The following is a 26,352-nucleotide window of genomic DNA, read 5'->3' as shown; positions in this document are numbered from 1 at the left end:
TCTGTGTGAAAACTGACAAGTACGAAGCAGTGTTCCTTAATTGTGTGACAAGAAAACATTATGAATGTGTTTGTCACATGCTGAGTACGTATCTGTACGCATGTATTTATGTCTAAATCAAACATAAAGGTCCAGAGTTGTGCTGCTCTTTTGTGCTGCTTTGTTGTGATTTTCTAAGTGTATGTCGACTATCTAAAATACACAGCCATGTATTAATGTGCTGATTGGCTTTGTGTAGTATAGTATGATTGTTCAACGCAGGCCTAGCTCGCAGCAATATAAGGCGATCAGCCGTGCGATATTTCATACCTTTCCATTTCTCCCTGTAATCACGCTGTGCTTTCTGGAGTCTGATTACCTGCCAGGCCTTCTTCTTCCCCGCAAACAAAACTAATAGATTTAAGGCCGCTGAGTCATGTCAAAAATCATTTGGCTCTATTGAGCAGGAAGAGAAAAGAAACCGAGGGTGTTGCATGTAATCCCATGTTCACTGTGTGTTGAGAGAATGAGGAAGATGGAAATCCTTAAAGGGGAGAAAAAATAAATAAATCGCTTAATGACGGTAATAAAATGTGTGTGTGTGTTCTTGTGTTTCTCAGAAAAAATATGATTGCTTCATTTTAATGCCAGAGCAATGAGGCGCTGTTGGAGGGCTCCAGTAAAGGAGAAAAAAGAAAGAAAAAAGTTCTACATTAAAAACATGTGAAACACACAGATGCAACACACGCGTCTTTTACTCTGATTCTCTCTTCATAGTTTCTCATTCTTTCCTTGCATTGCCTCTCCATTAATCTCACACACACACACACACACACACACACACACACACACACACACACACACACACACACACACACACACACACACACACACACATTCTTCAAGGCAGCAGATGGACTCGTGCCAGCCATATTTCTTATAGTTCCTTTTGTCTTTGAAGCTCTTTGGACCAAATTGTTCCACTGATCATAAATGTCATATCATCCTTTCTCTCACTCTTCCCCTCTCTCTCCATCTCTTTCTCCTTCTGTGCCTTTGTTCTGTAATTGGGTGTGTGTGTGTGTCTGTGTGTGTGTGAGTGTGTGTGTAGCTGTATGTGCGTTAGATCAAATGGTTGTGGCTTTGTTTATCATTTGACTCCTATCTTAAGTGTATACCTCAACTAATGCCACTTCTTCGGTCACTCTCTCTCTCTCTTTCTCCCGTTCTCCCTGTCTGTCTCTCATCCTCTTGTCTTCCTCTTCCCTCTCTGCAGAGACCTCAGTGAAAACCAGATTCAGGCAGTTCCAAGAAAGGCTTTCAGAGGGATCACCGGTGTCAAGAACCTGTAAGCACAATTATTATAATTCTCTTTTTCATCTTCTCCTCTCCACTACCTATCACATGTGTATCGTATATTACTGCATCCGGAAATGTTCATAAATGCCTAAACATTTTTGCATTTTCTCTGGGATTGTTACACAATCATGAAGCACAAAATCACATTTAGACTTCATCCATTTAATTGCTCCTGTGTTTATATATTCAACTTCATTAAATGTGAACAAAATACAACTTTAATAAAAACAGGATGTTCATAGTTCATATAACAGATTGTTTGTGTTTACTATATGCTAGCATCAGATGAGTTTAAGTTAAATCCAGTAAGCTGCATGAATGGATTTCTTTTTAAATCACTTGTACTATAATGAAGATGCGTATGGTGTTTGAATTTTACTGCATAGCTACAATAAAACAATGCCATTCCTATTTAAAAGAGCTAATAATTAAAAATAGTTATTCCTTAAGGATGGTTCATCACCTCCTTTAACTCTTTGATAACTGGAAAGACTAAGTGCTTGATAGAATTTTAGCTGCTTCACCTTTTAGGATCTCCTTTTTCATATTTTTCAGTTTGTAATCTTTTAAATGTTTCTAAAGATGACATCTCAGGACGATAGGCAGGCCACTTGTGCACTCTATCTTTGGCAATGTCTTGCGGATATAAGCAATGGCTTTTCTGTAAATTATGTCATATGCATGTGTGTTTTTATTACTGTAAAAACAGTGTATAGTTTCGTTTGGCACAGATGTGCCAGTCATCCATGCCTTGTGTAATGGCCTGTCACTCTATCAGGGATGCAGGCTAAACTGTGGGCTGATAAAAGGCCAGATTTCCCCTCCGCTTTAGCCTTGTTGATGAAGCTTCCATATCTCCTCTTCAGCAAGAGTTTAAACTTGGTGATGCATCAACACACTGAATTCCCTGACAGTAGTTTTTAGAAGTCTGCATTTAGTTTCACTATAGAATCAAGTCTGTTTTGAGTAAATTGCCAATCGAGGGTCCCAGGGTACACCTGTTCTGTATTGGTTTTCACACTTTCCCTTGTGTACAGAGTAGGGCTGCCACGATTAGTCAACTAGTCACGATTACGTCGACGACTGATTTAATAGTCGACGAGTCGTTTGAAGCTTTGTAAGATCCCAAAAGACGCAGGAATAAGTAGTAGGATTTAAGAGTGTAATAACGGACTGAAACAGAAGATGGCAGCACTGCATGTACAAGGATGCCAGCTGCCGTTAAACCCCGAAGAAGAAGAAACTGTGTCCCAGAATTCATAGCGCAGCCCGGCTCAGTTTCCAACAATGGCGGCAGCTAGTTAGTTTTAATATTACTCTTATTATTCTTTCTGAGTCACAAAATAAAAGTTTAACATATTTTCAGGTGAGAATGTAGCTGTGTAAACCTCAAATATCTGCTCAGTTTATCAAGACACCACATACTTTCAAAAGCGCTCCGACGTTTTCGGAGACGTCTGTTACCCACTAGCTCGATAGCTAGCCGGGGGCAAGGCTCACTAGCGCCGTGAGAACACCGGACTCCCGGCAAATCGTTTTCAAACCCACCGCCGTCTTTCACTACTCGAGTTAAATATATATAAGTCACTTAGATAACTTAAAAATGTTATTGTTTGGCTTTTTTTAGTATTTTATTTGTTCCTGAGTAAATCGGTTTGGCTGAGATTAAAGTTATAGTTTTTACACAGCTGAATAAACGTCAAGCAGACAGCTGATTATCAGAAGTGTGAGATGCTGGAGAATATACTCCGGTGTCCCGTTATATTTTAGATAGCAAGGAGTTTATTAAACTTCACCGAAACAATCTGCAGATTTCATTAAAGTTGAATAAACTATCATCTTGTCTTTATTTTTAGTTAGCGCATACCTTAAACACTTAAAGCTGTAAGCTAATGATAGTTATATAAGAGCAGATGCATGCTGGTGCAATAAGCTGTACGTTTTACGTCCAATGGATGATGATCTGATTAGTCGACTAATCGCAAAAATAATCGGTGACTAGTCGACTATCAAAAAAATCGTTTGTGGCAGCCCTAGTACAGAGATTTCTTACAATAATAATATTTACCTTAGCTTTAAATCCCCAATTTCTTTGCAATTTTATGTTGAGAAATGCAGTCCAAAGCATTACATTCTACGTATGTGGTTTTTATATTTGAAACAGAATCAGAAACTTGTACCTCCTACTCCGTACACCTGCTACAACCTGCTTCTCTGCTGCCCTTCCTCTCTCCTTCATTCTCTTTTTTTTCTTGCCTGGTCCCATATCCCTTCTTTTCTTACTGTTAAATCAGCTTGTCTCCCTTACCACTCTTCCTGTCCACAAAGGTTTTGTCCTCAAATCAAATGCTCAATATCCCCCTGTCAAATATTCACGATCTCCTAATCACCAATAGTGAGATCAATACGCTTCCCAATCAATGCTTCCCATCAATAATAGCTGATCAATGGCGCCTCTAAACTACCAGACAGGCTCTTGTGGAAATGTTCTAAATGTGAAAGGATTCAGGAAAACATTAGATAGAAAAAAAATAGAAATTTGGTTCTGCAGGACACTTCAGCTTTATGAAAAACAGGCGACAATAAAAGTTGATGTTGCTGTGGAAATCATTAGATTAGGCCAACAAATCTTCTCTGTGTAAATTGAAGTTTGCTGCCATGTTTCATCACACATCTGACATGACAGAGGAGATGAAGAGAGGAAGAGACGGAAACACATAGCAACACATAATAACTACAAGATATGAAAAGATAAAAAGCCATTCTTTGGCGATTCTTATTTCGCTACCATAGATGCTGACTGACAGGCAAGGAAAAGTGTATTCCTGGGGCTAATGAGATGGAAAGAATTAAATCTAAATAACCACATGTTTTCTCTGCATATTTCACTTGTGTAAATAGTGCAGGTAAAGTGGATAAATGAAAAAGATGCAAATGTTTCCGAAACAGATTTTAACTTGAAAGTAATGAACCATAATCGCTTCGGTGATGCAAAGGTGGATCATATTTGATTGCTCGCCAGTTGTATCTCTCATATATATCCTCTGAACTGCCGCTAATGAAGATAAGTGAAAACACATCACCACGTGGTTCAATTATTTCATTTCATTCATCTGATGACGGGCGTATTATGGGCTCTAAAGCCCCACAACAGCTGCTAAATGGACCTTGAAGTGAGATTTATTTTCTCCACTGCTGCTGAAATTTCGCGAATGAACTTTGAAGTTCTGTTTTAACTCAACTGAGACAAGATGAACATTAATAGGACAATTACAGATGAAAACATTATCAAACACCCTAAAACAGCTACTAAATGAACCTTACTGGTGAAACTGTTTTCTTAACCATAAACATGCTGTTTCATTAGATCATTAACAAGTGCTGATAATCGACATTCAAACATTTACCTTCAGCTATCGCTTTAGCTGTCCTTTTCACATGAGGGTTTTGTATGTCAAATGAATGTATAGTTGTGGGCTGTTATATTCATCAAAGCATTTCAACCCATGAGTAAAATCACAAGTTAGTGAGGCTTGGACAGCAGAGAGAATTACAAGTGTTGGAATTTTTTTCTGTATAACAGACCAAATATGAATCTGTCATCCTAAAATGTGAATGCGCGTATCCGTCAATTAAGATCTAAGTTATGCGCTTTTTGTACTCTTTCAGTGGGCAATCTGTGAGTTGATTAATATGCATCTTGCCATAGATCGGTAATTCAAAGTTAGGCTACAGGCAAATGTGCTCCTCTGCTTAGTTTCCTCTCCCAAGTGTGATGTAAGTTCAATGTGGCCGCCAAAGTCCACAGGAGCTTATTACTCTTAAGTTAAATGGGCCTGAAACTGTCTATACTCTGTACTCTGCAGTGTGTGTGTGTGTGTGTGTGTGAGCATGTAAGTGAGCAAGTGTCAGTTCCCATGGCTTAGCTCCAAACCTTTGAGTTCAGGTTGGCCTGTGATCATCTAATCCACTCTCGCTTCTCAATCCAAGCTAAACGTTACACACCACCTTACCTCTTTCACCTTAGACTCACTCAAGGATTTCACAACCATTTGAAGATCAGTGGCAGAAAGAAAACAACTCCTAGACTATCATCCCTTAGCTGTGACCTCCATTTTTATATTAATGTTTTTAAGCCGGACTTCAAATCCACCAAAGATGTGCTGAAAAGGGGGAAAGCTCTTTCCTGGCATCTCACACGTGCACCTGAGTGCTCCCCAGTATAGCCACAGTCTGTCCCACTGGAGCAACATGCACAGTTGCAATCCAATATTTCCAGTTTCCAGACTTTGAAAATAGAGAAGCCGTACATGCTCCGTTTACATTTGGAGCTTCATTTTCTACCAAAGCTATAATGTCACATAAATCACAATGGATTATAAATTGCGTCAGCCCCTTTTAAAATGTTTTTAACTAAATAGCTTTGAGCTACAAGGTGAATCCTTTTTTTATTCTTCTTCTTCAGTCAAACTTACGGCCGACTCAGCTGTGCCAGGATCATTCATTTCTTCCGTCTCCTTTTTTTTGACATCTTATAACACCTCCTCCTCCCCCCTGTTTTTTAATCTTTCTTTCTCTAGTTTATCCTCCCATCGCTGCCACCTCTTTTATGCTCAGTCCACGACTTCCTTCTCCCCCTCTCATAATTTTCCCCTTTTCTCTATCTTTCTATCCTTTTTCTCTTTTCTCTATCATTCTTTATGTTCATTTATTCTACTCTTCAGCTGCAGCGCTTCCCATCGTCATTCTATCCTCTTCGCTTTCTCCAAAAGTTTTCAGTCTCCAACTTATTCCAATTAGTCACCTCCCTAAATTCCCTCCCTCCCTCTTTTACAGTGTTTCCCTCTCTACTCTCCCTTCTATCCTTCCATCCCTCCCTCCATTAGACAAGGTGACTCCTGCAGTAAAAGGCTGCAGCCCTCCATTATACCACGGAGTAAAAAAACCTTCATGACATTCTGTCCCTGGTGGACACAGCATTGATTTTCTCATGTCTCTCTCTCCCCCTCTCACTATGTAGCCAGCTCTCCCTGGCTCTCACCCTATCCTCTGCCTCTTTCAATCTCAGTCCATGTCTTCCCATCTTTTTTGTCTCACTCTGTTTCTCAGAGGGTAGGGTCTCTATCTTTCTCTTCTGGTTCTTCTCTTTCAAGCGGCCCAGTGGCAACCATAGCATTGTCATTTATTGAACTGTTTCCTTTACATACAGGCACAACACACACATACACAGGCACGTATACCATGCACACATAGACACAACAGCCCTTTCGACCCCACTATCACATGACTGATTTGCTGAAACAGCCAAGAACCTGGCAAATGTGATTACTACAGTCTTACGCTAACCTAAGGAGACAGGCTCTGTGCTAGACCTCTGTGTATAGACGTTTGAGTGTATATGTGTGATCGCTCCTATACTTTGTGCTGACAGAGAGTCTTGTCATTCCCTTAAATCCTACCTGTCAGTCAAACTAGAAATGATAACGGTATTTTTCAAGTTTGGACACATCTGAACACTGTGTCAAAATTTGTGTATTGTGTCCTGGGTTTGTATGTAGTAATATACTATCATATCTAAAGATTTTGTTTAAATGAATTCTTGTCATGTTAACCTGTTCAAGAGCATCTTTGGCACTGAACATTTGCGCCTTCATATGTACAATCAGCTACTGTAATGCTTATTAACTATGTTCTGTATACATTTAGTGTGTATGTGCGCTACTTTTGTTGGGAGGCATTTCGCTGTAGTTTAGATCAGTGGTCCCCAACCTTTTTTGCGCCACGGACCCGTTTATGCCCGACATTATTTTCACGGATCGGCCTTTAAGGTGTCGCGGATAAATACAACAAAATAAAACTAGTACCGGTACCAAAAAAAAGAAGATTTATTCATAACACACGTGACAAGACCCAGGAAAACCGAGTTAACGATAAAAACGATAACAAAATAACGCTGAAAACCGATAAAAACCCTGAAAACTATACATTTCACACCTGAGCCTCAACTCTCGCGGCCCGGTACCAAACGACTCACGGACCGGTACCGGTCCGAGGCCCGGGGGTTGGGGACCGCTGGTTTAGATTACAAAGACACATAGACCATCAGATAAAATACAGCTGTTTCATATGCCCTGACATTACACCTCAGTGCCCACACAGACATGCCTCTTTATCTTTTGCAGCCATCAAGTCCTCATATTGTACCTTGTTTTCCATCTGCCTGCTTTCTCACTATCCTACCCGTTTTTTTATTGTGATAAAATTTAATTCGTTTTACCCGCTGGGTCCACCTATGCTCACTGTCTACACATTCATAGTACCACCAGGTGCTTTGGAAGAATGTATTCAGAGAGTAGAATATGCCATTTTTCAGCAAAATACAAAAGTATACAGTATTTCAGTGTAAGAATAAAAACAAAGGAGTCCTTTCATGGCCTCCTTTGTTTTTTTCCCCTGTAAAACATCTCCATGCTTCATGCTTCCCTACCCACAATGCAGTGCAAGATAGCCGTTTGTTTGAATTATGACTACACTGCCTTGGAGAGAGGTGAGAACATTGTGTCGTTTACGTGCATGTGCACACACACCAGTAGCATAGTGTGTCTCCGCCAGTGCAGATGTTTACTTTCAACTTGTTTACCACATCCAACAATGGACAGCTGGAGCCAAGCATGAAAATATACAAAAAAAAGACTAATAATGGTCTTCCCTTTGAAAGCGTCCTTAAATCAAAGTGCCGCAAGAGAAAGTAGGATGGAGACACGACAGCCAGCTTTCTGACAGGGTTTACTCAGATTCCCATGATTCTTGGCTTGAACCCAGCCCCCACTACACATGTCCTTAAATGGCAGGATGTGGCTAATTCATTAAAGGTCATGATCAGCAGAGACAGTAGGTTGATGGAGGGATGAGGTAGAAAATGTCAATTGTTTTGTCTGAATGCAAAAGGATTTACATGGCTAGACTGCATTCACCTAAAAGTCCTTTTTTTCATTTTAATGATAGGATTTGTAATTTAGTTTTGATGGTAAATTGACCTAAAATCACATACAAGGAAACACAGTAAAGTACGATCAGTTTTAAAATACATCAAGAAATTAGATTTCTGGCTTTCCGGAATATTTTTTTTCTTTTTTACTGGAACTCTGTCATAAAATGCACTTCAAGCTAATTTTATTTTATATTCAGTTAATCTATATTAGTATGCAGCAGCAACAACAACAATAATAATAATAATAATAATAAAGAGAAACTTTAATGGAAGCTCGTTGATGTCCTTGATTGCATCTTTTTGTGGAAAAAGCTGGACAATAAAACCATAATTTATTCCTGTACCCTTGAACATTACTAAAAGCAGACTTATCATTAGCAAGTCAAATCCTACCCTGAATTGTTCAAATCTAAATGGACATTAAATGCAAATATCATTCACTTTAAATGATACAAAAGGCTTTTAATTACCTGTTTCAAAAGATGTCCACCAGCGTTGGTACCTATGTGACCGACTATAAGTCCAACCAACCTAATAACCAACTGTTAGTCGTTACAAACACACACTCCTCTAAAATAGCTTTTTTTCTCCATTTTAAATTAGATTTTTGTTCACCTACAGGTGTTTCCGATACACAGCCTAATCTATATGAAGTCCCTGCGAGTCAGAGAAAGGTAACTAAAAGTAAATGTAATCCTTAGTTTCCTTAGTGAATGATTGTCTGCGTTAGTGCTGCGATGAAATGCCTCTTGCCCCTGTCCATACCCTTTGATTGGGCAAGCAGTTAGGAAAATGGATGGATGAAAGCTTTTAAGAAGTGCAATCATTCCTTTTTCAAACACTTAATGAGGGAGGAAAAATAGATGCAGGAACCAGTAGTCAAAATTCCAGCAACACTTGGGAGTATATACGAAAACCTTATTGGTAGATCGTGCCATGTATATACTTACAGATCAACCAGTGAAACCTCAGAACACTCAAAGTGATTGTTTAAAGTGTCTTATAATAGAAAGCAATAACAAATTAATCTATTTTTTCCATTGCCTGCTATTCGTGTCCATCACTATTCATTGTCTACTTACTTTACCAACAAAGACAACAAATGTTTGAAGTTTTTGATTGCCAATAATTTAAAGTTTTGATGACTCATTATTTCTTAAAATTCATGGGGTGAAAACACAGTTATGGTCCTCCTTCCTTCCTATCTTCCATCCTTTTATTAATTACTCAGGTAGTAGTGGTTGCTCACTGATGATTTCATGCAGAGACAGCATGTCCGTGTATGTCCATGTGTGCTTACCTCTGCTCCAGATGGTAGCAGAGGGAAGCTTTGAATCAGTCTGCCAATAGGCCTTATGATAGACATGATTAAACACACTAACTAATTATATGGAAGGAAATTAAATTTTGGACCCCTGTTCTATCTCCTGTAACAAACATCCATGACTGGAACACACGGGGTTTCAGAAGACAACACAATGGTACAGATATAGAGCGCGCACATGGATACGCAAACTTGCCCTTACCCCGGACTGATACCAATCATGTCACCATTAATCAAGGTGCTTGGTGTAAAAAGCTGTCAGAGGAATCCAATTACATTATAGATGATGAAATTGTTTTTTGTGGCCGAAGATGGAAGCTCAAATGCAGCTGCCAGTGTAGAAACAAGTATCTTTTCTCCGTTTTGCGGAAAAGCAGAGTCGTAAAGTTTCTGGAGGAGAGCAGTGATATGATTGAAAAAGTAATCAAAAAGAGAAATGTCTGAAGATATTTCAGCAAGTGTCTAAGAGTCTTTGTCAGCTCTATTAAGGGATGAGAATCCCCTACCCATAATGCTTGTGAGCCATTTTATGTATGTATCTATTTACTTACTTACTTTTTTGGCTTCTAGTGTAGCCACTGGGTATTCAATTCAAGACACCAAAGACGACCGTAAGATTGACACTACCTGAAAATGCAAACCAAATTGTGGTTAACTGTCATTTCCAATGTAAAAGTGATTAATATGACATGGGGAGTAGCCTAACATACAGCTCAGGTCAATGCCAGATAAAAGTTAATTCCTTGAAGGGCAAGGAACACAATTTCTCTAAGTAACATGTCCTGTCCAGTCCAGCAAGCAGAATCATGGATAAATGCTTTGTTGTACTAAACACATTTGCTTTTCCAAAATGTGGGTATTTTGCCCAAGTGGACGGGGTGATGAAGGCCAGGATGGCAAAAGATAGGAGAAGAATTTGGAGGAAGGGGGATGGTGGGAAAAGTTGAGGATTAAGCCAACAGGTTTGGTGAAATTTAGGGCAACCAAAACTAATTATTAGGGAAGTATTTGGTTAAGATTGAGGGTTAGAAATACTGTAAATACTGTTTTGATACTCAGAATATACAATCATTAAACTAATTTTTATATCTCTTTGAGACAGTCTGAAGGCTCAGAAAAGTATGTTTTCTTCTTGCATGGAAAATCTACTGAAGATAATAACAACTTTTCTTTTATTCCATAGATTTCTGGACTTGTCTTTAATTCTGTCATAGAAGAGGTCAAGTGCAAGAATACAAATCTTTGATTAATTTTGCAATTAGAATAACTGAGTAAGCCAAGGGTTGTCCAACTCTAGGCCAACTCAAGGGCCGATGTCCTGCAGGTTTTAGATCTCACCCTGGGTCAACACACCTGAATCAAATGATTAGTTCATTACCAGGCCTCTGGAGAACTTCAAGACATGTTGAGGTCATTTAGCCATTTGAATCCTGGCCTGGAGTTGCCCACCCTTTTATTGCTTTTAGGTTTTGCAAAAATTAAACAAAGCACATAATCTATAGTTAAAGTTTCCACCAAGGTTGATTTAAAGTTCCACTAGCCCAGATCCTTACACAACATTTATTTGTGTTATTCTAGACCACAGGTGTCGAACTCCAGGACACCGGCCCTCGAGGCCTAGAGTTTGACACCCCTCTTCTAGACTGTAGAATTAGCACTCTCTTTGGGCTGAAAGCAAACTAACAGCTTAAAATTTAACCAGCAACCAAGAACTGTTACATTTAGAAGTGAAGTGTTTTTACGAAATGTTTCATGGGTATTCTTTTCATTTGCCAGTGTAAATGAAAAGGTAGCTTTGGAAAGATGACGTTTAGCAGCTAGACATATTTGCACTTTAAGGTGAAGGCTGAACTGGACCCCTGTACTGTGATGTCAGGCTAACAAGACAACAATATTGGCTGATTCACCTAGGCTCCAAATTATCTTCATTTTTTTTATATTTTACATTATTTGTAAAATATAAACAAATGATACCAGTTAAATTAAGCTATAGCTTAATATAACTGGTATCCTTTGTTAAGTTACAGGAGCCCAGGCTAGAACAGCAGGTGTGGGATGGAAAGTCCCTTCAGACACCACATGAGTTGCCATTCTTCACACATAGATTTTGATGTATGAATAGAATGACAAAGACCCTAATTTGTTGTTGGTTGTCTGTCTCTACACTTTATTCCTCGACATTAAAAGAACAGTGCCGTGAATAAAAAGCCTGTAATAACTAGCCAACTTTAGCGGTGCCATGCATCTCCATATGGCTGTTTAGACTGTGCGCCATTCTTCCTTCCCCCCAAAATACATGCCTTTTAATTACATAAAGCAGAAAACATGGCACAACCATATGCTGATGATCCCCAGACTCACTATATTTTAGACTCAGTCATTTAACAGATGCTTACACTCGCGGCTCTCATCCAACAAGTGGGCAACAAAGAAAAAAAAAATAGCTTCAAGACATGACTTATGACAAGAGCACAAACCCAGACTATTCTTTTATGTACGCTTTCATATAGCATCATTGTTTAGTGCTCCATATTGTTGATCCTGTCCAATCTTTACAGATTGTGCTCAGTTAATGAAGTGCCACAATGGCTAGGAGCTAGAACTTAACACTAAATCACCTTTAAGATATGATTGCATTGCTTCAAAGAAAATCCAGGCATCTCATCACTCTATGGAAGTCTTTGGAGGGTTGAAAATAATTATGCTGTGATCCAAACCTGGCCTGTGGGTATGGATTGGTTTGATATTTTCTCTATTTACTCCAAATCAAAACCATGCCAATTGTTAACCACTAGTAGCTGGTCAATACCAGGTAGAAGCTTGAAGAATACGTTTTACTACACTGTGCCGTGAACTCATTTCTGTGACCCTGCTGCACATGTCAGCGCCGCCTCAGAGAGTATAATGATCAAGCAATGAAAAATTACAGTGAACTTTATATGGTAGCTTTGCTGAAGCCTTGTCTCAATAGAAATATTTCTGAGTTTGCTTTGCATGTTCTTGTATAAAGAGCTGTGATAAGATAATGACTCTCTAGTACTGCTATGTGCTCTAAAACATTTAGTTTGTACATTTATCTTGCCTGAAGATGGTGCATCTGGGCCCTTCTCTGGCCAGCTGCCTGTTGTTGATAAGCGGACATACAGAATATTGAGGTGTACCTGTGGTGCACTGTAGTGAATACAATTTTCAGATACTCCGAGGACTTATATGTCTCTAAGATCTTTTACACAGACTTGCACTGTGGACATGTATATACAAAAACAAACAAAAATGAAATTCTGATGTGATTTCTGCTGCCCTACAGAAAGAGAGAAAACTACAGCTGCCTTTTTGGGATGCACCTTCCTCGGGGTTAAAAGCTGACATGACTGATTTAACGGGTGTTGCAGTGTGCCAAGAAGACACCAAGGCAAACACAGAAGGGAAAAAAATAAATTAAAAAGCTTGATGAAAGAAAACAGGGAGACGAAATTGATTAGAGATGGGTAGATGAAGAGCGAAAGGGAAAAAGTGAAGGGGGAATAAAAGACAAGATGAGAGAAAAACATGGATTGTGAATTGGGAGAGATGAAAAGTGGAGAAGACTGATCCAAAACAAGAGGAGAGAAACGAATATAAGACGGTCGAAGTCAAAGAAAAAGTGATTAGCAATGGAGGAATCCAGCGGAAGGGAGATTGGGGGAAGAGAAGAAGACAAAAGATTAAGGTGTAGTCATAATAATGGATTGGATTTATATAGCGCTTTTCAAGGCACCCAAAGCGCTTTACAATGCCACTATTCATTCACTCTCACATTCACACACTGGTGGAGGCAGCTACAGTTGTAGCCACAGCTGCCCTGGGGCAGACTGACAGAAGCGAGGCTGCCATATCGCGCCATCGGCCCCTCTGGCCAACACCAGCAGGCGGTAGGGTAAAGTGTCTTGCCCAAGGACACAACGACCAGTACAGAGAGCCCGGGAATCAAACCGGCGACCTTCCGGTTACAGATGCGCTTCCCAACCCCCTGAGCCACGGTTGCCCCACAGTTGTAGTGGCTCAAGAGCAGACAATAAATAGTTTCATAGTGTTTCTGTCAGTTTGTATGTATTTTAATCTTTCTGTGCTGTGTTTACTCTATTAATCTACCTGTGTCCACCTGTCTGAGTGTGTCTGTGTGTGTAATAGGTTAAATGCCACTTACAAGGGACATGAGGACACTTCTAAATGTCTGCCCTTTGTGTATTTTCATCTGCAGTCCATCCATACTCTCCTGTAGATGAAGAAGATGAGGTAGGAGGGACAGAGGGATGAATGGGTTGGAGGAATGGAAGGAAGTAAGGAAGGAAGGGAGGAAGTGGACTTTTCAGGGTTGCTGGGTTCATGAGGGGTGGATGATGTTGGTGGGGAGGGGAGCTGAATACCTAGAGCCGAGCAAATTAAAGTAAAAGCAAAGGATGGATGGCAGTGGGGTACAGGGTGCATCTGGTAGTCCAGCAAGCAAGTCGTTGAGCAAGCCTGGAAATGGAGGAGTTAGTGAGAGAGAGGGAGGAAGGAAGGAGAATGGGAACAAGAGGCAGAGTCGTGACTGTAGGTTGATTTACGGAGGCTTTCCTTTTAATGAAATTGTTTCAGTGACAGAGCCGGTAAAAGGCCCTTAATGGATTGGCTGGCCTAATGTAATGAAATTACTCCCTCTTTCACTATAGAGAGAGGAAAAAAGAATAAAAGAGGACATGGGGGGAGGGAGAGGAGGAGGATGGGAGAGGAGAGATGCAATTAATATTTACAGAACAGACAAGCAGGGTGGGCTTTAGTAGCAATGGCTCGCTCGCTCTCTTCTTTATTGTGCCTATCTCTCTCGCCCCTCTCTCTCCCGGTGGCCAGTGTGCGCTGGGCGTGCGGCAGGGGAAGGAGGTGATAGGCTGATGCCAGGCAGGCCACTTCAGCGCACCGGTCTCTTCTCTCGCGCTCTCCTTTTCCTCTCCTCTTCTCCTTAGGGCTGGCCATATCAGCACTGAGGTGAGAGACTTAACCTTAGCTTTCGTGCTATCATCTGGACTTGATATTCCTAGAGTGTGTGTGAGTGAGTGCATGTGCGAGAGAGAGAGTTAACTCCGGTGTCTCCTACCTGCTACCTTAAGCCCACTACTTGGGTATCACCTTACACACATATCCACATGCACACACTCTCGTTCAAGCAACCCATCTTTTGTTAGTCCCTCCCCCAGCTGAGCGGACCTTGCAGACTTGCGCCTGACTCTCTCCCATCTCTGTCTCATCTGTGTGTGTGTGTCTGTGTGTGTGTGTGTGTGTGTGTGTGTTTGTGTGTGCGGTGCAGGCAACTGGACAGCAACCACATCAGCTGCATCGAAGATGGAGCTTTCCGAGCGCTGCGCGATCTGGAGATTCTGTAAGTAGAGAAAAACCCTGGTCCTCCATCTCTCTCCTCCTTTGCCTCCTCCTTCTCTCATCAGTTTCCTCTTCTCCTCTCTTCCCCTTTTCATGTTTTGTCTGTGAAACAAGGATATGTCCTGCACTCTCCTCTTCTCATTATAAGCTTTGCTTTATGTCTTATTCAGTTTCCTCGCCCTTTCCTTTTTTTCCCTTTCATTTAAAAGGAATACACTTCCCTCTCAGTTCTGTATCGTCCCTCTTTCCCCTTCATGTACTTTTCTATGTCTGCTTTGTGTCTTTAGTATAAGAAAAGCTGTAACTTGAAGATGATTTTGTTTAAAGATCACAGTTTCTTAAATGCTTCTGCGTGTGAATTATCCTCAGTTATATCCTTGAATGACTGCAGAGGTGGCTGTATAAGTACTTGTACGCATTGCTTGCAAAGATGAAACCTACCTGTTCATCAGCCTGAAATTGTGTAGTCACTGACTCACATTAAACTGATACACACCCAAATACAACCACAAACAATGGGATGGGAAACATTGTATCTGCCACCTGCTGTGCTCTGCATTTCTGCGCTCCATGTGTGTTAGCATATGTGGGTGATTCCTCCTGTATATGGGGATACATTAATGTTCTTACGTGTTTGCTTCCAGCTGTGTGAGTTATTGAGTCTGTATGTGTGTGTTTGCGCAAGTGTGTGAGGAGAAATTGTGTGCGTCTGATCTGTCTACATTTCCAGAGCTCCTCATTTGTCACTATACTCAGAGGTGTGACCGGCCACTGTGCAACGAAAGCTATATTAGTAAAAGGGTGTCTACTTTTTCCTCACCTGTATGTGTGTACAAATGCATGTAATTGTGCATGAATGGGTTTCTATGTGTGTCTGTTGCAAGGCTTTACCGTTAGTACAGAATCAGGTTATTATTTTTTTCCTCTGTTCCCTATATTTTGTGCTAAAATAAAGAATATAAAGGTTATAGTGTCAGATCCTGATATTAGGAAAAAGCAGCTGAAAATAAGTTTGTTCTGTGATGGTGGCATTGATGATAGCTGATAAGGTTAGTGGTACTGTTTTTGATTATCTTAATGAGGAATAATCATATAGGAAATCAGGCACAGGCAAAGTGAAAGAAAGATTAGCCTAAAAAAACAGGCAAAAAGAAGAGAGAAAAGTGGGGTGATTCCACTTTTTCCAACCTGTCTGTCCATCTTTGGCTACATATGACTTGGAAAATATGCCGGCAAATTCTTAGAACTACTAGAAATTGTTTGGTTTCCCAGTTGAGTTAAATGTTGGAAAAGAACAAGACAAGAATGTGATTTTTCTTATGGTTTTTAGGGTTTCCAACACATTCTGACAATAATTAGGTATTATAGTCATCAGCTTGAAAGTCTGAGATAAAGTCTCATTGTCACATAAATGTCTACTATATCAGGAATAATATTCACAGAGAGACTATTAAGGGCAAAGCTACCAAGTATACATCTTCTGTGATAAGGATGAGAAGCCAAAGAAGCCTGGGAAGTTGGCAGAATTTAGATTTTTAAAGGAATTTTCTCCGTAATGCTGATTCCACCTTTGTCTGCAGTGTATTTTTCACTTTAAATGGCCCATTTAAGAATTGTGGGGTCAAAAATGTGATCAAATTCAATATGCATAAAGATGATATACAGCAGAAAGCAGGTATGTGATGCAAAAGCTCAGAGAGATTCCCAGCAGTATCAGACACATCTTGATTAGTATCCTGCTGAAGTAGGTGTGATTGTTCTTGGTGCAGTCTGGTGCTGCTAATGTGCTCACATAAATGATTAAATAGAGCAGAGGATACTGTGGTAAATGGTTCAGTGTGTGGCAGTGTAGTCCTCATCCAAATCAAAATAAAATGTAATCACCACTACTATAAGTAATAAAATCAATGCACGTGTTCATTATAAATGATACTTCATGTCAGTATTGTAGGTTTTCATTAAAGCCATCGTATCCTTTATCTCCACGTTTTATTTCCTTTTATAAGTTAGATTTTTTTTTCATTCCCTGGCCTCACTTTTGCTCAGCGCACAATGAAAGTGATAGGGGCCAGATAGAGGGGGATCGGCAGTGCGAGATACAACATATTAGCAATTCATAAGACTCTGACAGCTGAGTGCTCGGCAGGATTTACAATTCACTGTAAATACGCAGCCGTTCCATTCACAGCAGACAGCATGACAGCACACAGTATATTCACTGAATGTGACGTTTTAATAAAGGCAGGTGTGTGTGTGTGTGCGCGCGTGTGTCTGTGTGCGTTGAAGTGTTTGTGTTCATGTGCAAAGGGCATGAATGACAGTAAGCAATTCTGCTGCTGGACTGATCTTCATTTCAAGCATCTTAACGCACACGCACAGACAAACACACGCATTCGCCACACAAACAGATGCATGCGTATTCACACATATCCGCGCGCACACAAACACAGACGCAGTCCCATCTGTTCAGTTCTTGGGGTTGAGTCCGTGATCGTAGTACAAAATGGATGATAGAGATAACGGTGACTGGAGGTCATGTGACTGCACCATCAGGTAGGTGTATGTATTTTTGATTGTTCACACCTATGTGCGTCTGTGTGAGTATCTTCTTGTGCTTTTGTCTTTTCAAGGATCGGTTTAAGTTTTAAGCCATCGGCTGTTCAAATGGCTGAGCAGCACTGAGGTTAGGATGATTAGGTTTAGATTAAAGTTTAGTGCAGTGTTTCTATCACACATTCGTTTATCCATCAAACAGAGGTTAGGTTGTTTGTCAAGCAGAAATATCTCCAGCCTGGGGACTTGACAATTTGAAAATGTCATCTTGATCTCTGGGAAATTGCAAATAATATTTTACGTGTTATAGGGTATTAGTCAGTCAAGAAGATAGATCGAAATTATAAAGAAAACATATTTTTATACTTTAATAAAGTCCTAGTTGGAGTAGCATCTGCGATCCACTTGGTCAGCAGTTTTCTATATTTTTCTTTACCTGCTCAACCACCGGTATTCATATTTGCGCCAACTAGCCTCTACTTCACTGCCGTTATGAGTTATTTTGATATTACGCTTAGATATAGGCATTCTTGTATATTTCTGGCATCTGCACGTAACATTACACCTTCATGTTTATGCAATAACTCTTTTGCTTTTACATGTGAGGCTTTTTCTCTGTTCTTTGCAATAAATGACTCTCAGCTTGCTTGAGTCGCACTTTCAATTTGTTTGATCCACTAAATTGATGCCTCTGGTTCCCATCCAGAAATCTTCTGAACTGGGCCAAATTTCCCTCGGAAGGGCTGTTTGGTTTCCAAGTGCCGCTTCGACTTGCTTGACACTATGTTAGCATTAGCCAACTTTTCTCGACAGATGAAACACTCAAGGCTGATGGGTTGTTGGCGTCCTTGTCCAGCTTATATGTGATACTTCTAGTGCCAGATATTTTTTACTCTTTTCTTTAGGTGGAGAGTTAGTTCTAGCTTTACTTAGTTTTTCCTCTTACAAATTTCATTATCCCCGCTGTTTTCAATGTGTGACATTTGGATAAATCCAAACATTCGGAGACTACGCTTGAATATAGGTATTCCCTTTGAAGCACTTTTTAAATTATCTTTGGGTATCTTTGTGCTGCAAAAATGGTAAAAATGGTAAATGGGCAGATATTTTACTATATAACGCTCTTCTACGCTAATTGAGCAGCCCAAGCGCTTTCTACTACAAGCCTCACACATACTGACACAAGCACTTTGTTTTAACACCTAAGCGTTTTTATCTCTCACACACACACACACTGATGGATGCATTGGGGGTGAAAATGGCAGGCTGGAGGAGCTGAGGATCAAACCACCAACCCGCCTGAGCCACAGCTGTCCAAAATGCTTGCATATGAATTATTGGTGTAATAAATATAAAATACAGTCATTACTTTCCGTAGGAATTTAATATTACAATAATAATGTATGTTTTCCACATAAACCAACCATAAGATATAAGAAAGTACATAGGTTGCAGGAAAATAGATATGTGTGTGTGTTTTAGTAATTTGTGTGTGCGCGCATCATGCTAATTGAAAGAAGTGGATCTCTCTCTCTCTCTCTCTCTCATCCTCTGTGGCACTAATGAATCTCCACTTTAATTAATCTAGTCATTTTTAATTAGCCAATGTTTCTTGGTAGACTAGGCTTTATCTGAGCTTAATATGTTTCACAGGAGCTGCTTTGACTCGTCAAAGCTGAATATTTGGGTGTCTGGCTAAATGGATTTGAGTTTGTTAGTTTCATTAATCTTGTTATAATTGTTCTCTGGAAATGAAAAGGAGTGATGGGGCTTTTTTCTAAATAAAGTTAGACAACGTGTTAAAAATTCAGACACATTTAAGATAAAATATTTGACCTGTCACAAATTGAAAAATTTGCGTATGCATTGACTAAAAGCTGTAATCATTTCTCTTTGCAAAAAAAAAAAGAATGAATTCCTCGTTTTTAATAATAGGAGTGTACTTTTAATCATTGCATTTTTCAAGGTTTTTTTCCCCCCTTTAACACTTTCTGTAATTTTTGCCACGTATTGTTCTTAAGCATCACAGTTTGACTCACGTTCACCTCCTGAAGAATCCGACAGGAAATAAAAACAAACAAAAAAGCATACCGTACTAGTCGCAGGGAAGTATAACACACTAGAGTGATCTCAGCAATTCACAACAAAGAGCCAATTTCTGTACTCTAAGAAAAGAAAAGTTTCTATGATGTTAAGGGTTTGAATGCTGCTTCTTTCTCTCTGGCTTTGACAGAAGAGTTTTATTTTCTGAAGAAGCTTAGAAAGAAAGACAGATGTGACTAAAGAGCCTTTAAATTCACCATTTCCTCTGATATCCTTTCCCCTTACTCATATGTCCTTAGATAGTCTCTTTCGCTCTTGCCTCCTCTTCTCTCTGCTCTCTCTTTCATGGTTGCCAGGATGAAAGTGGAGGATTGGTGTTGTAAAAGCAAGGCAGTGCTGGGCTATGATTTATTTAGACCCAAAAGGGCTGTGGTTACTATCCCATCCTTTTTGCCTGGAGAGACAAGAGACAAGAGAGATTTGGGGAGGTGGAATGGGTAGGGGGGGTGTTAGCAGAATGGGGGGGGGGAAGGGACAGAAGGAAGAATTTGAGGAAAGAAGAAGAAAAGAAGGCATGTAATACTGGTGCTGTAAAAACAGCCAGTTTCCTGGATATAACTTATTTATCTACTGTTGAGGAGAGAGGGAGAAACAAGGCAATACAGAAAAGAAGGTCGAAAGGAAAGTGGAGAAATCCATAGATGCAGAGGAACACCAAAAAGATATGCAGTGTGCAAAGAAAAGGAGCGATAAAATGCAGGGAGAGAAGGCAGAGATAAGAACAATAGACAGATACATACTGTAAAAGTGATGCAGGACAAAAACAAACAAGAAGCAGAAAAAGGAGGCAGGTGAAACCTTGTCCATTTGTTGCAGATAAACAAGACCAGAAAAAGAGGTGTAGGACAGAGCGGTATAAAAGACATCAGAGTGAAAGGGAGATGAAATGGCAGACAGAAAAGAAGGAAGAAACACTGATGTGACATTAGCCAGTAGAAGAAACTCTGATAGAAAATAGATTGAAAGGATCAGAGGGAGGAGAGCAGGGAGGCATTAATTATTGATGGAACAAATGTCTGACTGACTGACTCAATTTGGCCCTTTGTTGTTTCCAGACCACCAAGGCTGTCAGATAAACTCAGAACAGGGTTTCTCAAAGTAAGGACGGAGACCCCACTGGGTGGCTGATGTTTTGATTTTCCGGTTTTTAGTTTTTATCAAGATTGGTTGGCAATATGGCTTAATTTTAATTAAGTGATATGTGTTGCCTCCATTGCTTAGATAAACATAACACAAAGATGTTATATACATGCATCTATTATCTGTTAACAAGAATGCCAAATATCTGTATTGTGAATGGCCAATCTAAACTGCTGTCCTAATGCGTTATTGCATTGGCGCTGTTTTGAGATTGACCTGTGCTGTAGGGCATCTGCACATTCTTGTTAATATCCGGATAGTCATTTTCCACTGCCAAGTAATGAAGACCCACTCTGATACTGCCATCTTGGAAAATTAGTCATTTTAGGTAAGCTTTCTCTGCTAGAAAATTAGAAGAGTCTTTAGGCTGGGATGCTGCAAACAAATATCTGAAATTAACTTTTTAGCTTGTCTGCAATGGCTGGTATACTCATAAAACATTGCCTGAGAGGACTCACTATTCATGACCAAAATAATGACAGCTCAAACGGCCACGGCAAGTGGAGGCAGAGGCAACAAAAAACTGCACCTTGAATAAGCGGTTTATTTACACCACATAAAATCAGTTGCAAAAAGGAGATGTGGTGTGCAAGTAAAGGTCTGTGTGAGTGAGTGTGTGGATGTTAGTGGGAAAATGATAGTGAACTCAAAGTAAGTGCATAACGAGAGTCTCTCTGAAAGTAGACAGCTTTTATAGTGACTGGCATCACTGGCCCAGGCGCTCCAAGCCAGCTGAAGTGGAAGACTCCATCAACCAACATGTTTCTGGAAGAGATGCAGTACAATGAAGCCACAATGCTCTCTGTTCTTTAGTGCCTGCATTTTTGATAAAAAATGCTCTCGTGGAGCATAGAAACAAATGTGCATTTAAAGCCACTTTTACCTTTAAAGTTTCAAAGAGCACAACCAAAGACTTGTTATTAAGGTGTTAAAAAATTTAAAACATTAACCAGTGAACTGGTAAATTATGTGTTCATTTTGAATTTCAAACCATGTTGGGTAATTAAAAACCACACATCGGTTGTCAGAAAACACATCATGGAGCATATCTCTCTATCAGGCAAGAGATGCCCTTTAGAAAGGTATCTGTGCTCCAGGGAGACTCGGCTGAAAGGTACGAGTGATCAGCTTTCCAGTTCTGGGACAGTGATAAACCTTTATTGGAGGATTCTCCCAAGCACAGTTTGTGTTACCGTGCACCTTTTTTGTAGAGCAGCGGAAAGTCATTGCTAAGCTTAGACAACTACAACACTGGGTTAAAGTTGTTGGATTAGGGCATGGTCCCATTTAAGAGAAGATTCCAATCCCATGCCAGGTGTAGCAGCGATTGTGTTACGTAAAGATAGCAATTATTTCACAGTTCTGGGTGAATACCAAAATGCCTAAACAAGCCTGGGATCGTTTTTCTATCACACGTGAAAACAGAGGCAGAGTCACCCTTGATTTGTTCTTTTGTTTGTTCTTTACTGAAAATCAAGAAAGAATGCACACCGGGGTGGCCTTATCATATTCGTCATTAAACACCTATCAGAATCAATTAGTGCTGCGAAATAATTCTAAACAAGTGGTTTTCCTAATGGCACACATTATGGATGCATGTCACTCTGCTTTCCCACTGAACATGAAACAAAAAGATTCATCTTAATTACTTGACAGGTCCTTTCATCTCTATTCAAGCTTTGAAGGTTTCAGATTAATATTGGTTATGCTGATAAACACATTTTGATTGTTTGCATCCTTTACAAAAATCAGACTTGCTCTAAAGCGTATCCTGTTCTGACCTGTATGTTATAAGCATCCTAAGCGGGGTGAAGACTTGCTGTTGTTTTATCTCTCAAAAGTCAAACTGCGAATGCAAATACAACAACGGAGACTGAACTATGACTTTTCTTCAGTGCATTACTGTGAAGAGCACCGTGATCATTAAACTCAGCAATCCCACAGTCGGCTTTCCTCCTAATACTTTGATTCCACCGTTTTTGTATTTTTTTTTTGAAAGCCTTTGATGGTCAAAGCTGTATGTGCTCAAACTTGTAAGGCCAATAAACACAGCAGAAGTGGAAATGTAATTATGTGATAAACACAGTCTTTATATTTGGCAGAGGAGCTGCTCGATCCACTTTGTCAGTTTGATTCCCGAGAATACCTCGTCCTCGCAATCACGTCAGCGCAGATGGTAGGCATTCCTCCTGCAGCGGCTAATGACTGTGTGTGCCAGCGCACGAAGTGTGTTTTTACTCAGCGAGAGCTAATTTAATGCTGAGTGCCAGTGCTGAATGCAGCCAGCCTCACACTGCTGTACCTTGTAGTCTTTCCCATGTACTCTTCTATTCCTTTGTACCAACCAAGAATTCAAAGTAGCAGACAAAAATGTCTTCTTGTTAGCCACAAAACTTGTTTTAATTTCCTTCCGTGCACTTTTTTAAAAAACTTGTTTTGACTTATTACTGCATGGAGAAGTTTTTTATAACTTCATTAATTACTGTAGAATATTAAGTGTGGTCTTGGGATTAGGGTTGCCAGCCTGTAAGGGCTTTATAACCTTAAGGTGACAGTTTAGTCTAACCTATTAAAAAATTATACAGTAGATTGTAGCATGATGATTTGTTATTCACTGCTCTGTTGCATTTGTTTGCAGGAGGGTGCAGTTTACGTGGTTTACATTCACAAGGGCAAACCAATTAATTCTAATTCAGCAATGTCTCAATCAATAATATATAATCTATTTTAAAGCACTTACCACATAGCTAACGCCTGATTTTGAATTCCATTGTGTTTTGGCAAGTGCGTCTGCGTGTCTTTGAATGAGTTAATCCAGTTAGTGCATGTGTCTGCCAGGCCACATCAGAATAAATGATGGGTCCCTGTGTGATGATGAATGGTAATTTAGATTTAACATAACTGGACTAACGAGCGCACTAATGACTCCAAAGCTAGCCTGGACAGCTCTCACTCGACAGGCTCACGCCTTGCATCCCAATGAGATGGGGAAAGGGCACCCAACTATGCGCACATGCAGCGAAACACACACAGAGTGGAAAAAAACATGCAGAAGTGTCTTAATAAATCCATGCATACGCAATCATAAATTCATAAACGGTTCTGGCAGCGAAGCACATCCCATACACAGATGCACACATGCACCAAAACCACACACACACACACCACATACGCTAAGTATGTATGTTTCTGAGAACTCATTGAGTAGTTGCGAGAAGCCAGGTCAGGCGGATAGGAAGCTGATTAATTAATAATTATTCATCGGCCAGTTTTCAACCAGTTGAATTAGATGCAGTTTTTGCTCACTGATCTTTTGACTCACTTTTTTTCCCTCTCTTGACAACGAAGATTAATGAAAATAAATGATAAGTACTTCATCATTTTCAGATATAAATAGATTTCATTAAAAAGAGGGTGAATTTTCACTTAATCGTTTATCTTTAGATCTGAAAGTTTTTAAGGTGATGAGACTTTGTTGCGTGTTTCACTACAAAGTCACTGCACTCAATTACGCTAATGAACCTTGGCATTTTAATTGTGCTGCTTTTTGAGGGAAAAAAACACGCTCTTGCGACAAAGAACCCCACTATTAACATTTCCACAGGCCAATAACACGTACAACTGTTTTATCTGTACAGCCGCCGCCTGTTCATCCGAACTATAGTCTCATAGTGGGATGTTACACCCATGTAAAGTGAAAAGCCAAAATCAGCTTGCAGTGCTCCGGAAGTGTCTAGCCTGGTCACTCATGAGGAAATTAATATGGAATTAATAATTAAAAAATGCAGAAACTTATTGTCTGTAATTGTTTTGGTAAGTTTATGTTAACAAAGTGATGCAAACAGCATCAATTGCAAGGCAATTAACAGCCTCTTTATTAAAATGAAGCTAGTTTAAAGGTATGTTGCATTTCATTTGCATTCATCTTTTTAAATCTATTTAAATATATTTTGTATATTTACAGTCACAAAGAGCAAATATGTAAAATAAAACTGAAGCAAAAACTGCATATTTTTAAATAGTGTAAGTGATCCATCTTTCTGTTGATTGCACACAAAACTTTCAAGCACAGCTAGAGGGGGGAGGTGGTTGAGAAAGGACTGAGCTTTAATAATGGCGAGAAGCAGAACAGGTGTCGTGACTGAACTGAATTTTATTTCTTTAAACGCTGATGTTTTTATTAATTGCAACCAAGACCGATAGAAAAATCGACACGTGCAAAAACAGACAGATGAAGGCGGGGCAGGCAAAATGGTTTGAAAGAAAAATCGGAAAGGAGAGCGAGAGTCTGCCATTTACATGACATGCCCATATGCACATTACAAACACACAGAGAGCTAAGAGGTCTGAGAAGCACTCAGAAGAGCAGTGGATCGGCTGCATATTTTATGATCACTTTTCTCGGCGAAGCACAACTTTCTGTACCGCTAAGAAAGAAAAACGAGAGGGACAGAGTGAGAAAAAGGAAAGTGAAGTGCATGTGTGTGTGTAGCAGTGAGGTTTTGGCCGACGACTGTCATAATTCATGAGGGCAGACGGACAGAGTTGCTCAGTGCACTGTAACTTCACAAGGTGACTTTCACTTTGCCTGTAACTCCCTTTTTCAAACACAGACTCGGTTATGCAAACTGTCAAATATTTCTTCATCTAAATTTCTTATTACCTCTTCTCTTTGTCTTTATACTCTTCCTCTTCTTTTTCCCAGTCATGTATACCTCCTCTGCACATTTGCCTTCCTTTTAATTCCTGCTTCCCTCTCATCTTTTAGATTATTTACTCGCATCTCTTCTGCTAATTTCTGCCATGCTTTTTCAACCACATTTACCCAACCTTTCCTCAATGACTATAACATATATAAATAAACTTATTTCCATGTTAATGTCAAATAATGGTTAGTCAAGCTGTGAGATTATGTATTTGGATAGTTTGGTGATTATTTTTACAATCAGAGAGACCAAAGTGACCTATTTCTCCTACTTTTTATTTGTTTGTTGCTTTATGTGTACATCCAGCTTGAAAGCAGGAGGCAATAAATTATGTTTCCACCTACTGAGCTGTTGACCTCTTGGCCTCAGCTTCGCTGATTGAGGCTCCGTACTTAAATCAGTTTAGCTGCAAGCTTAAAAACACAAGAAATGGTGAAATAGGAAATAAGGAAATAATCTCACGCACTGCACTGCCAGCAGGAGAGCTGTGCTTTCTTTATGAGAGTGATGTGTCCTGGCCGAGCTGATCTAACACTTCAATGCCACATTAAGGTGAAAAGGCATTGTCTGTGTTGCACTCCTATAGGCTTATACGACGTTATATTATGTTATATATGTTATGTTACAGTCGATTAAAACAATTAAAACATCAAAAATAAGAAAAAAATGTTAACCCATGTTTCGTTTGGCAACCAAACTTTGGGAATTTTATAGATTTATCTATATAAGTACTGTAATATAAGAATACCCATGTGGTTTGACTTAAATGGCGCATGATGCATGAATCATCTGCCTTCCAGGGT

The 26,352-nt window shown here is 39.8% G+C and overlaps 1 protein-coding gene across 3 annotated transcripts in view; it reads left to right on the top strand.

Moving 5' to 3' along the window:
* The window catches only part of slit3 (slit homolog 3 (Drosophila)), a 236,253-nt gene that overhangs the window by 129,304 nt on the left and 80,597 nt on the right, over positions 1-26,352 (top strand). For all 3 annotated transcript variants that reach the window (XR_005693007.1, XR_005693008.1, XM_040010459.1), the window contains exons 5-6: positions 1,256-1,327; positions 14,977-15,048. Coding sequence is in view for 1 of the 3 variants with exons in the window: in XM_040010459.1 (XP_039866393.1) it covers positions 1,256-1,327; positions 14,977-15,048 (144 nt within the window). In the remaining 2 variants the exon portion in view is untranslated. The remainder of the gene's footprint in view (positions 1-1,255; positions 1,328-14,976; positions 15,049-26,352) is intronic.

The sequence above is a fragment of the Simochromis diagramma genome, unplaced genomic scaffold (assembly GCF_900408965.1).
Source record: "Simochromis diagramma unplaced genomic scaffold, fSimDia1.1 OVJJ01000585.1, whole genome shotgun sequence".
Taxonomy (NCBI): domain Eukaryota; kingdom Metazoa; phylum Chordata; class Actinopteri; order Cichliformes; family Cichlidae; genus Simochromis; species Simochromis diagramma.
The sequence above is the reverse complement of the archived record's forward strand: the minus strand, read 5'-3'. Positions and strand labels throughout refer to the sequence as shown.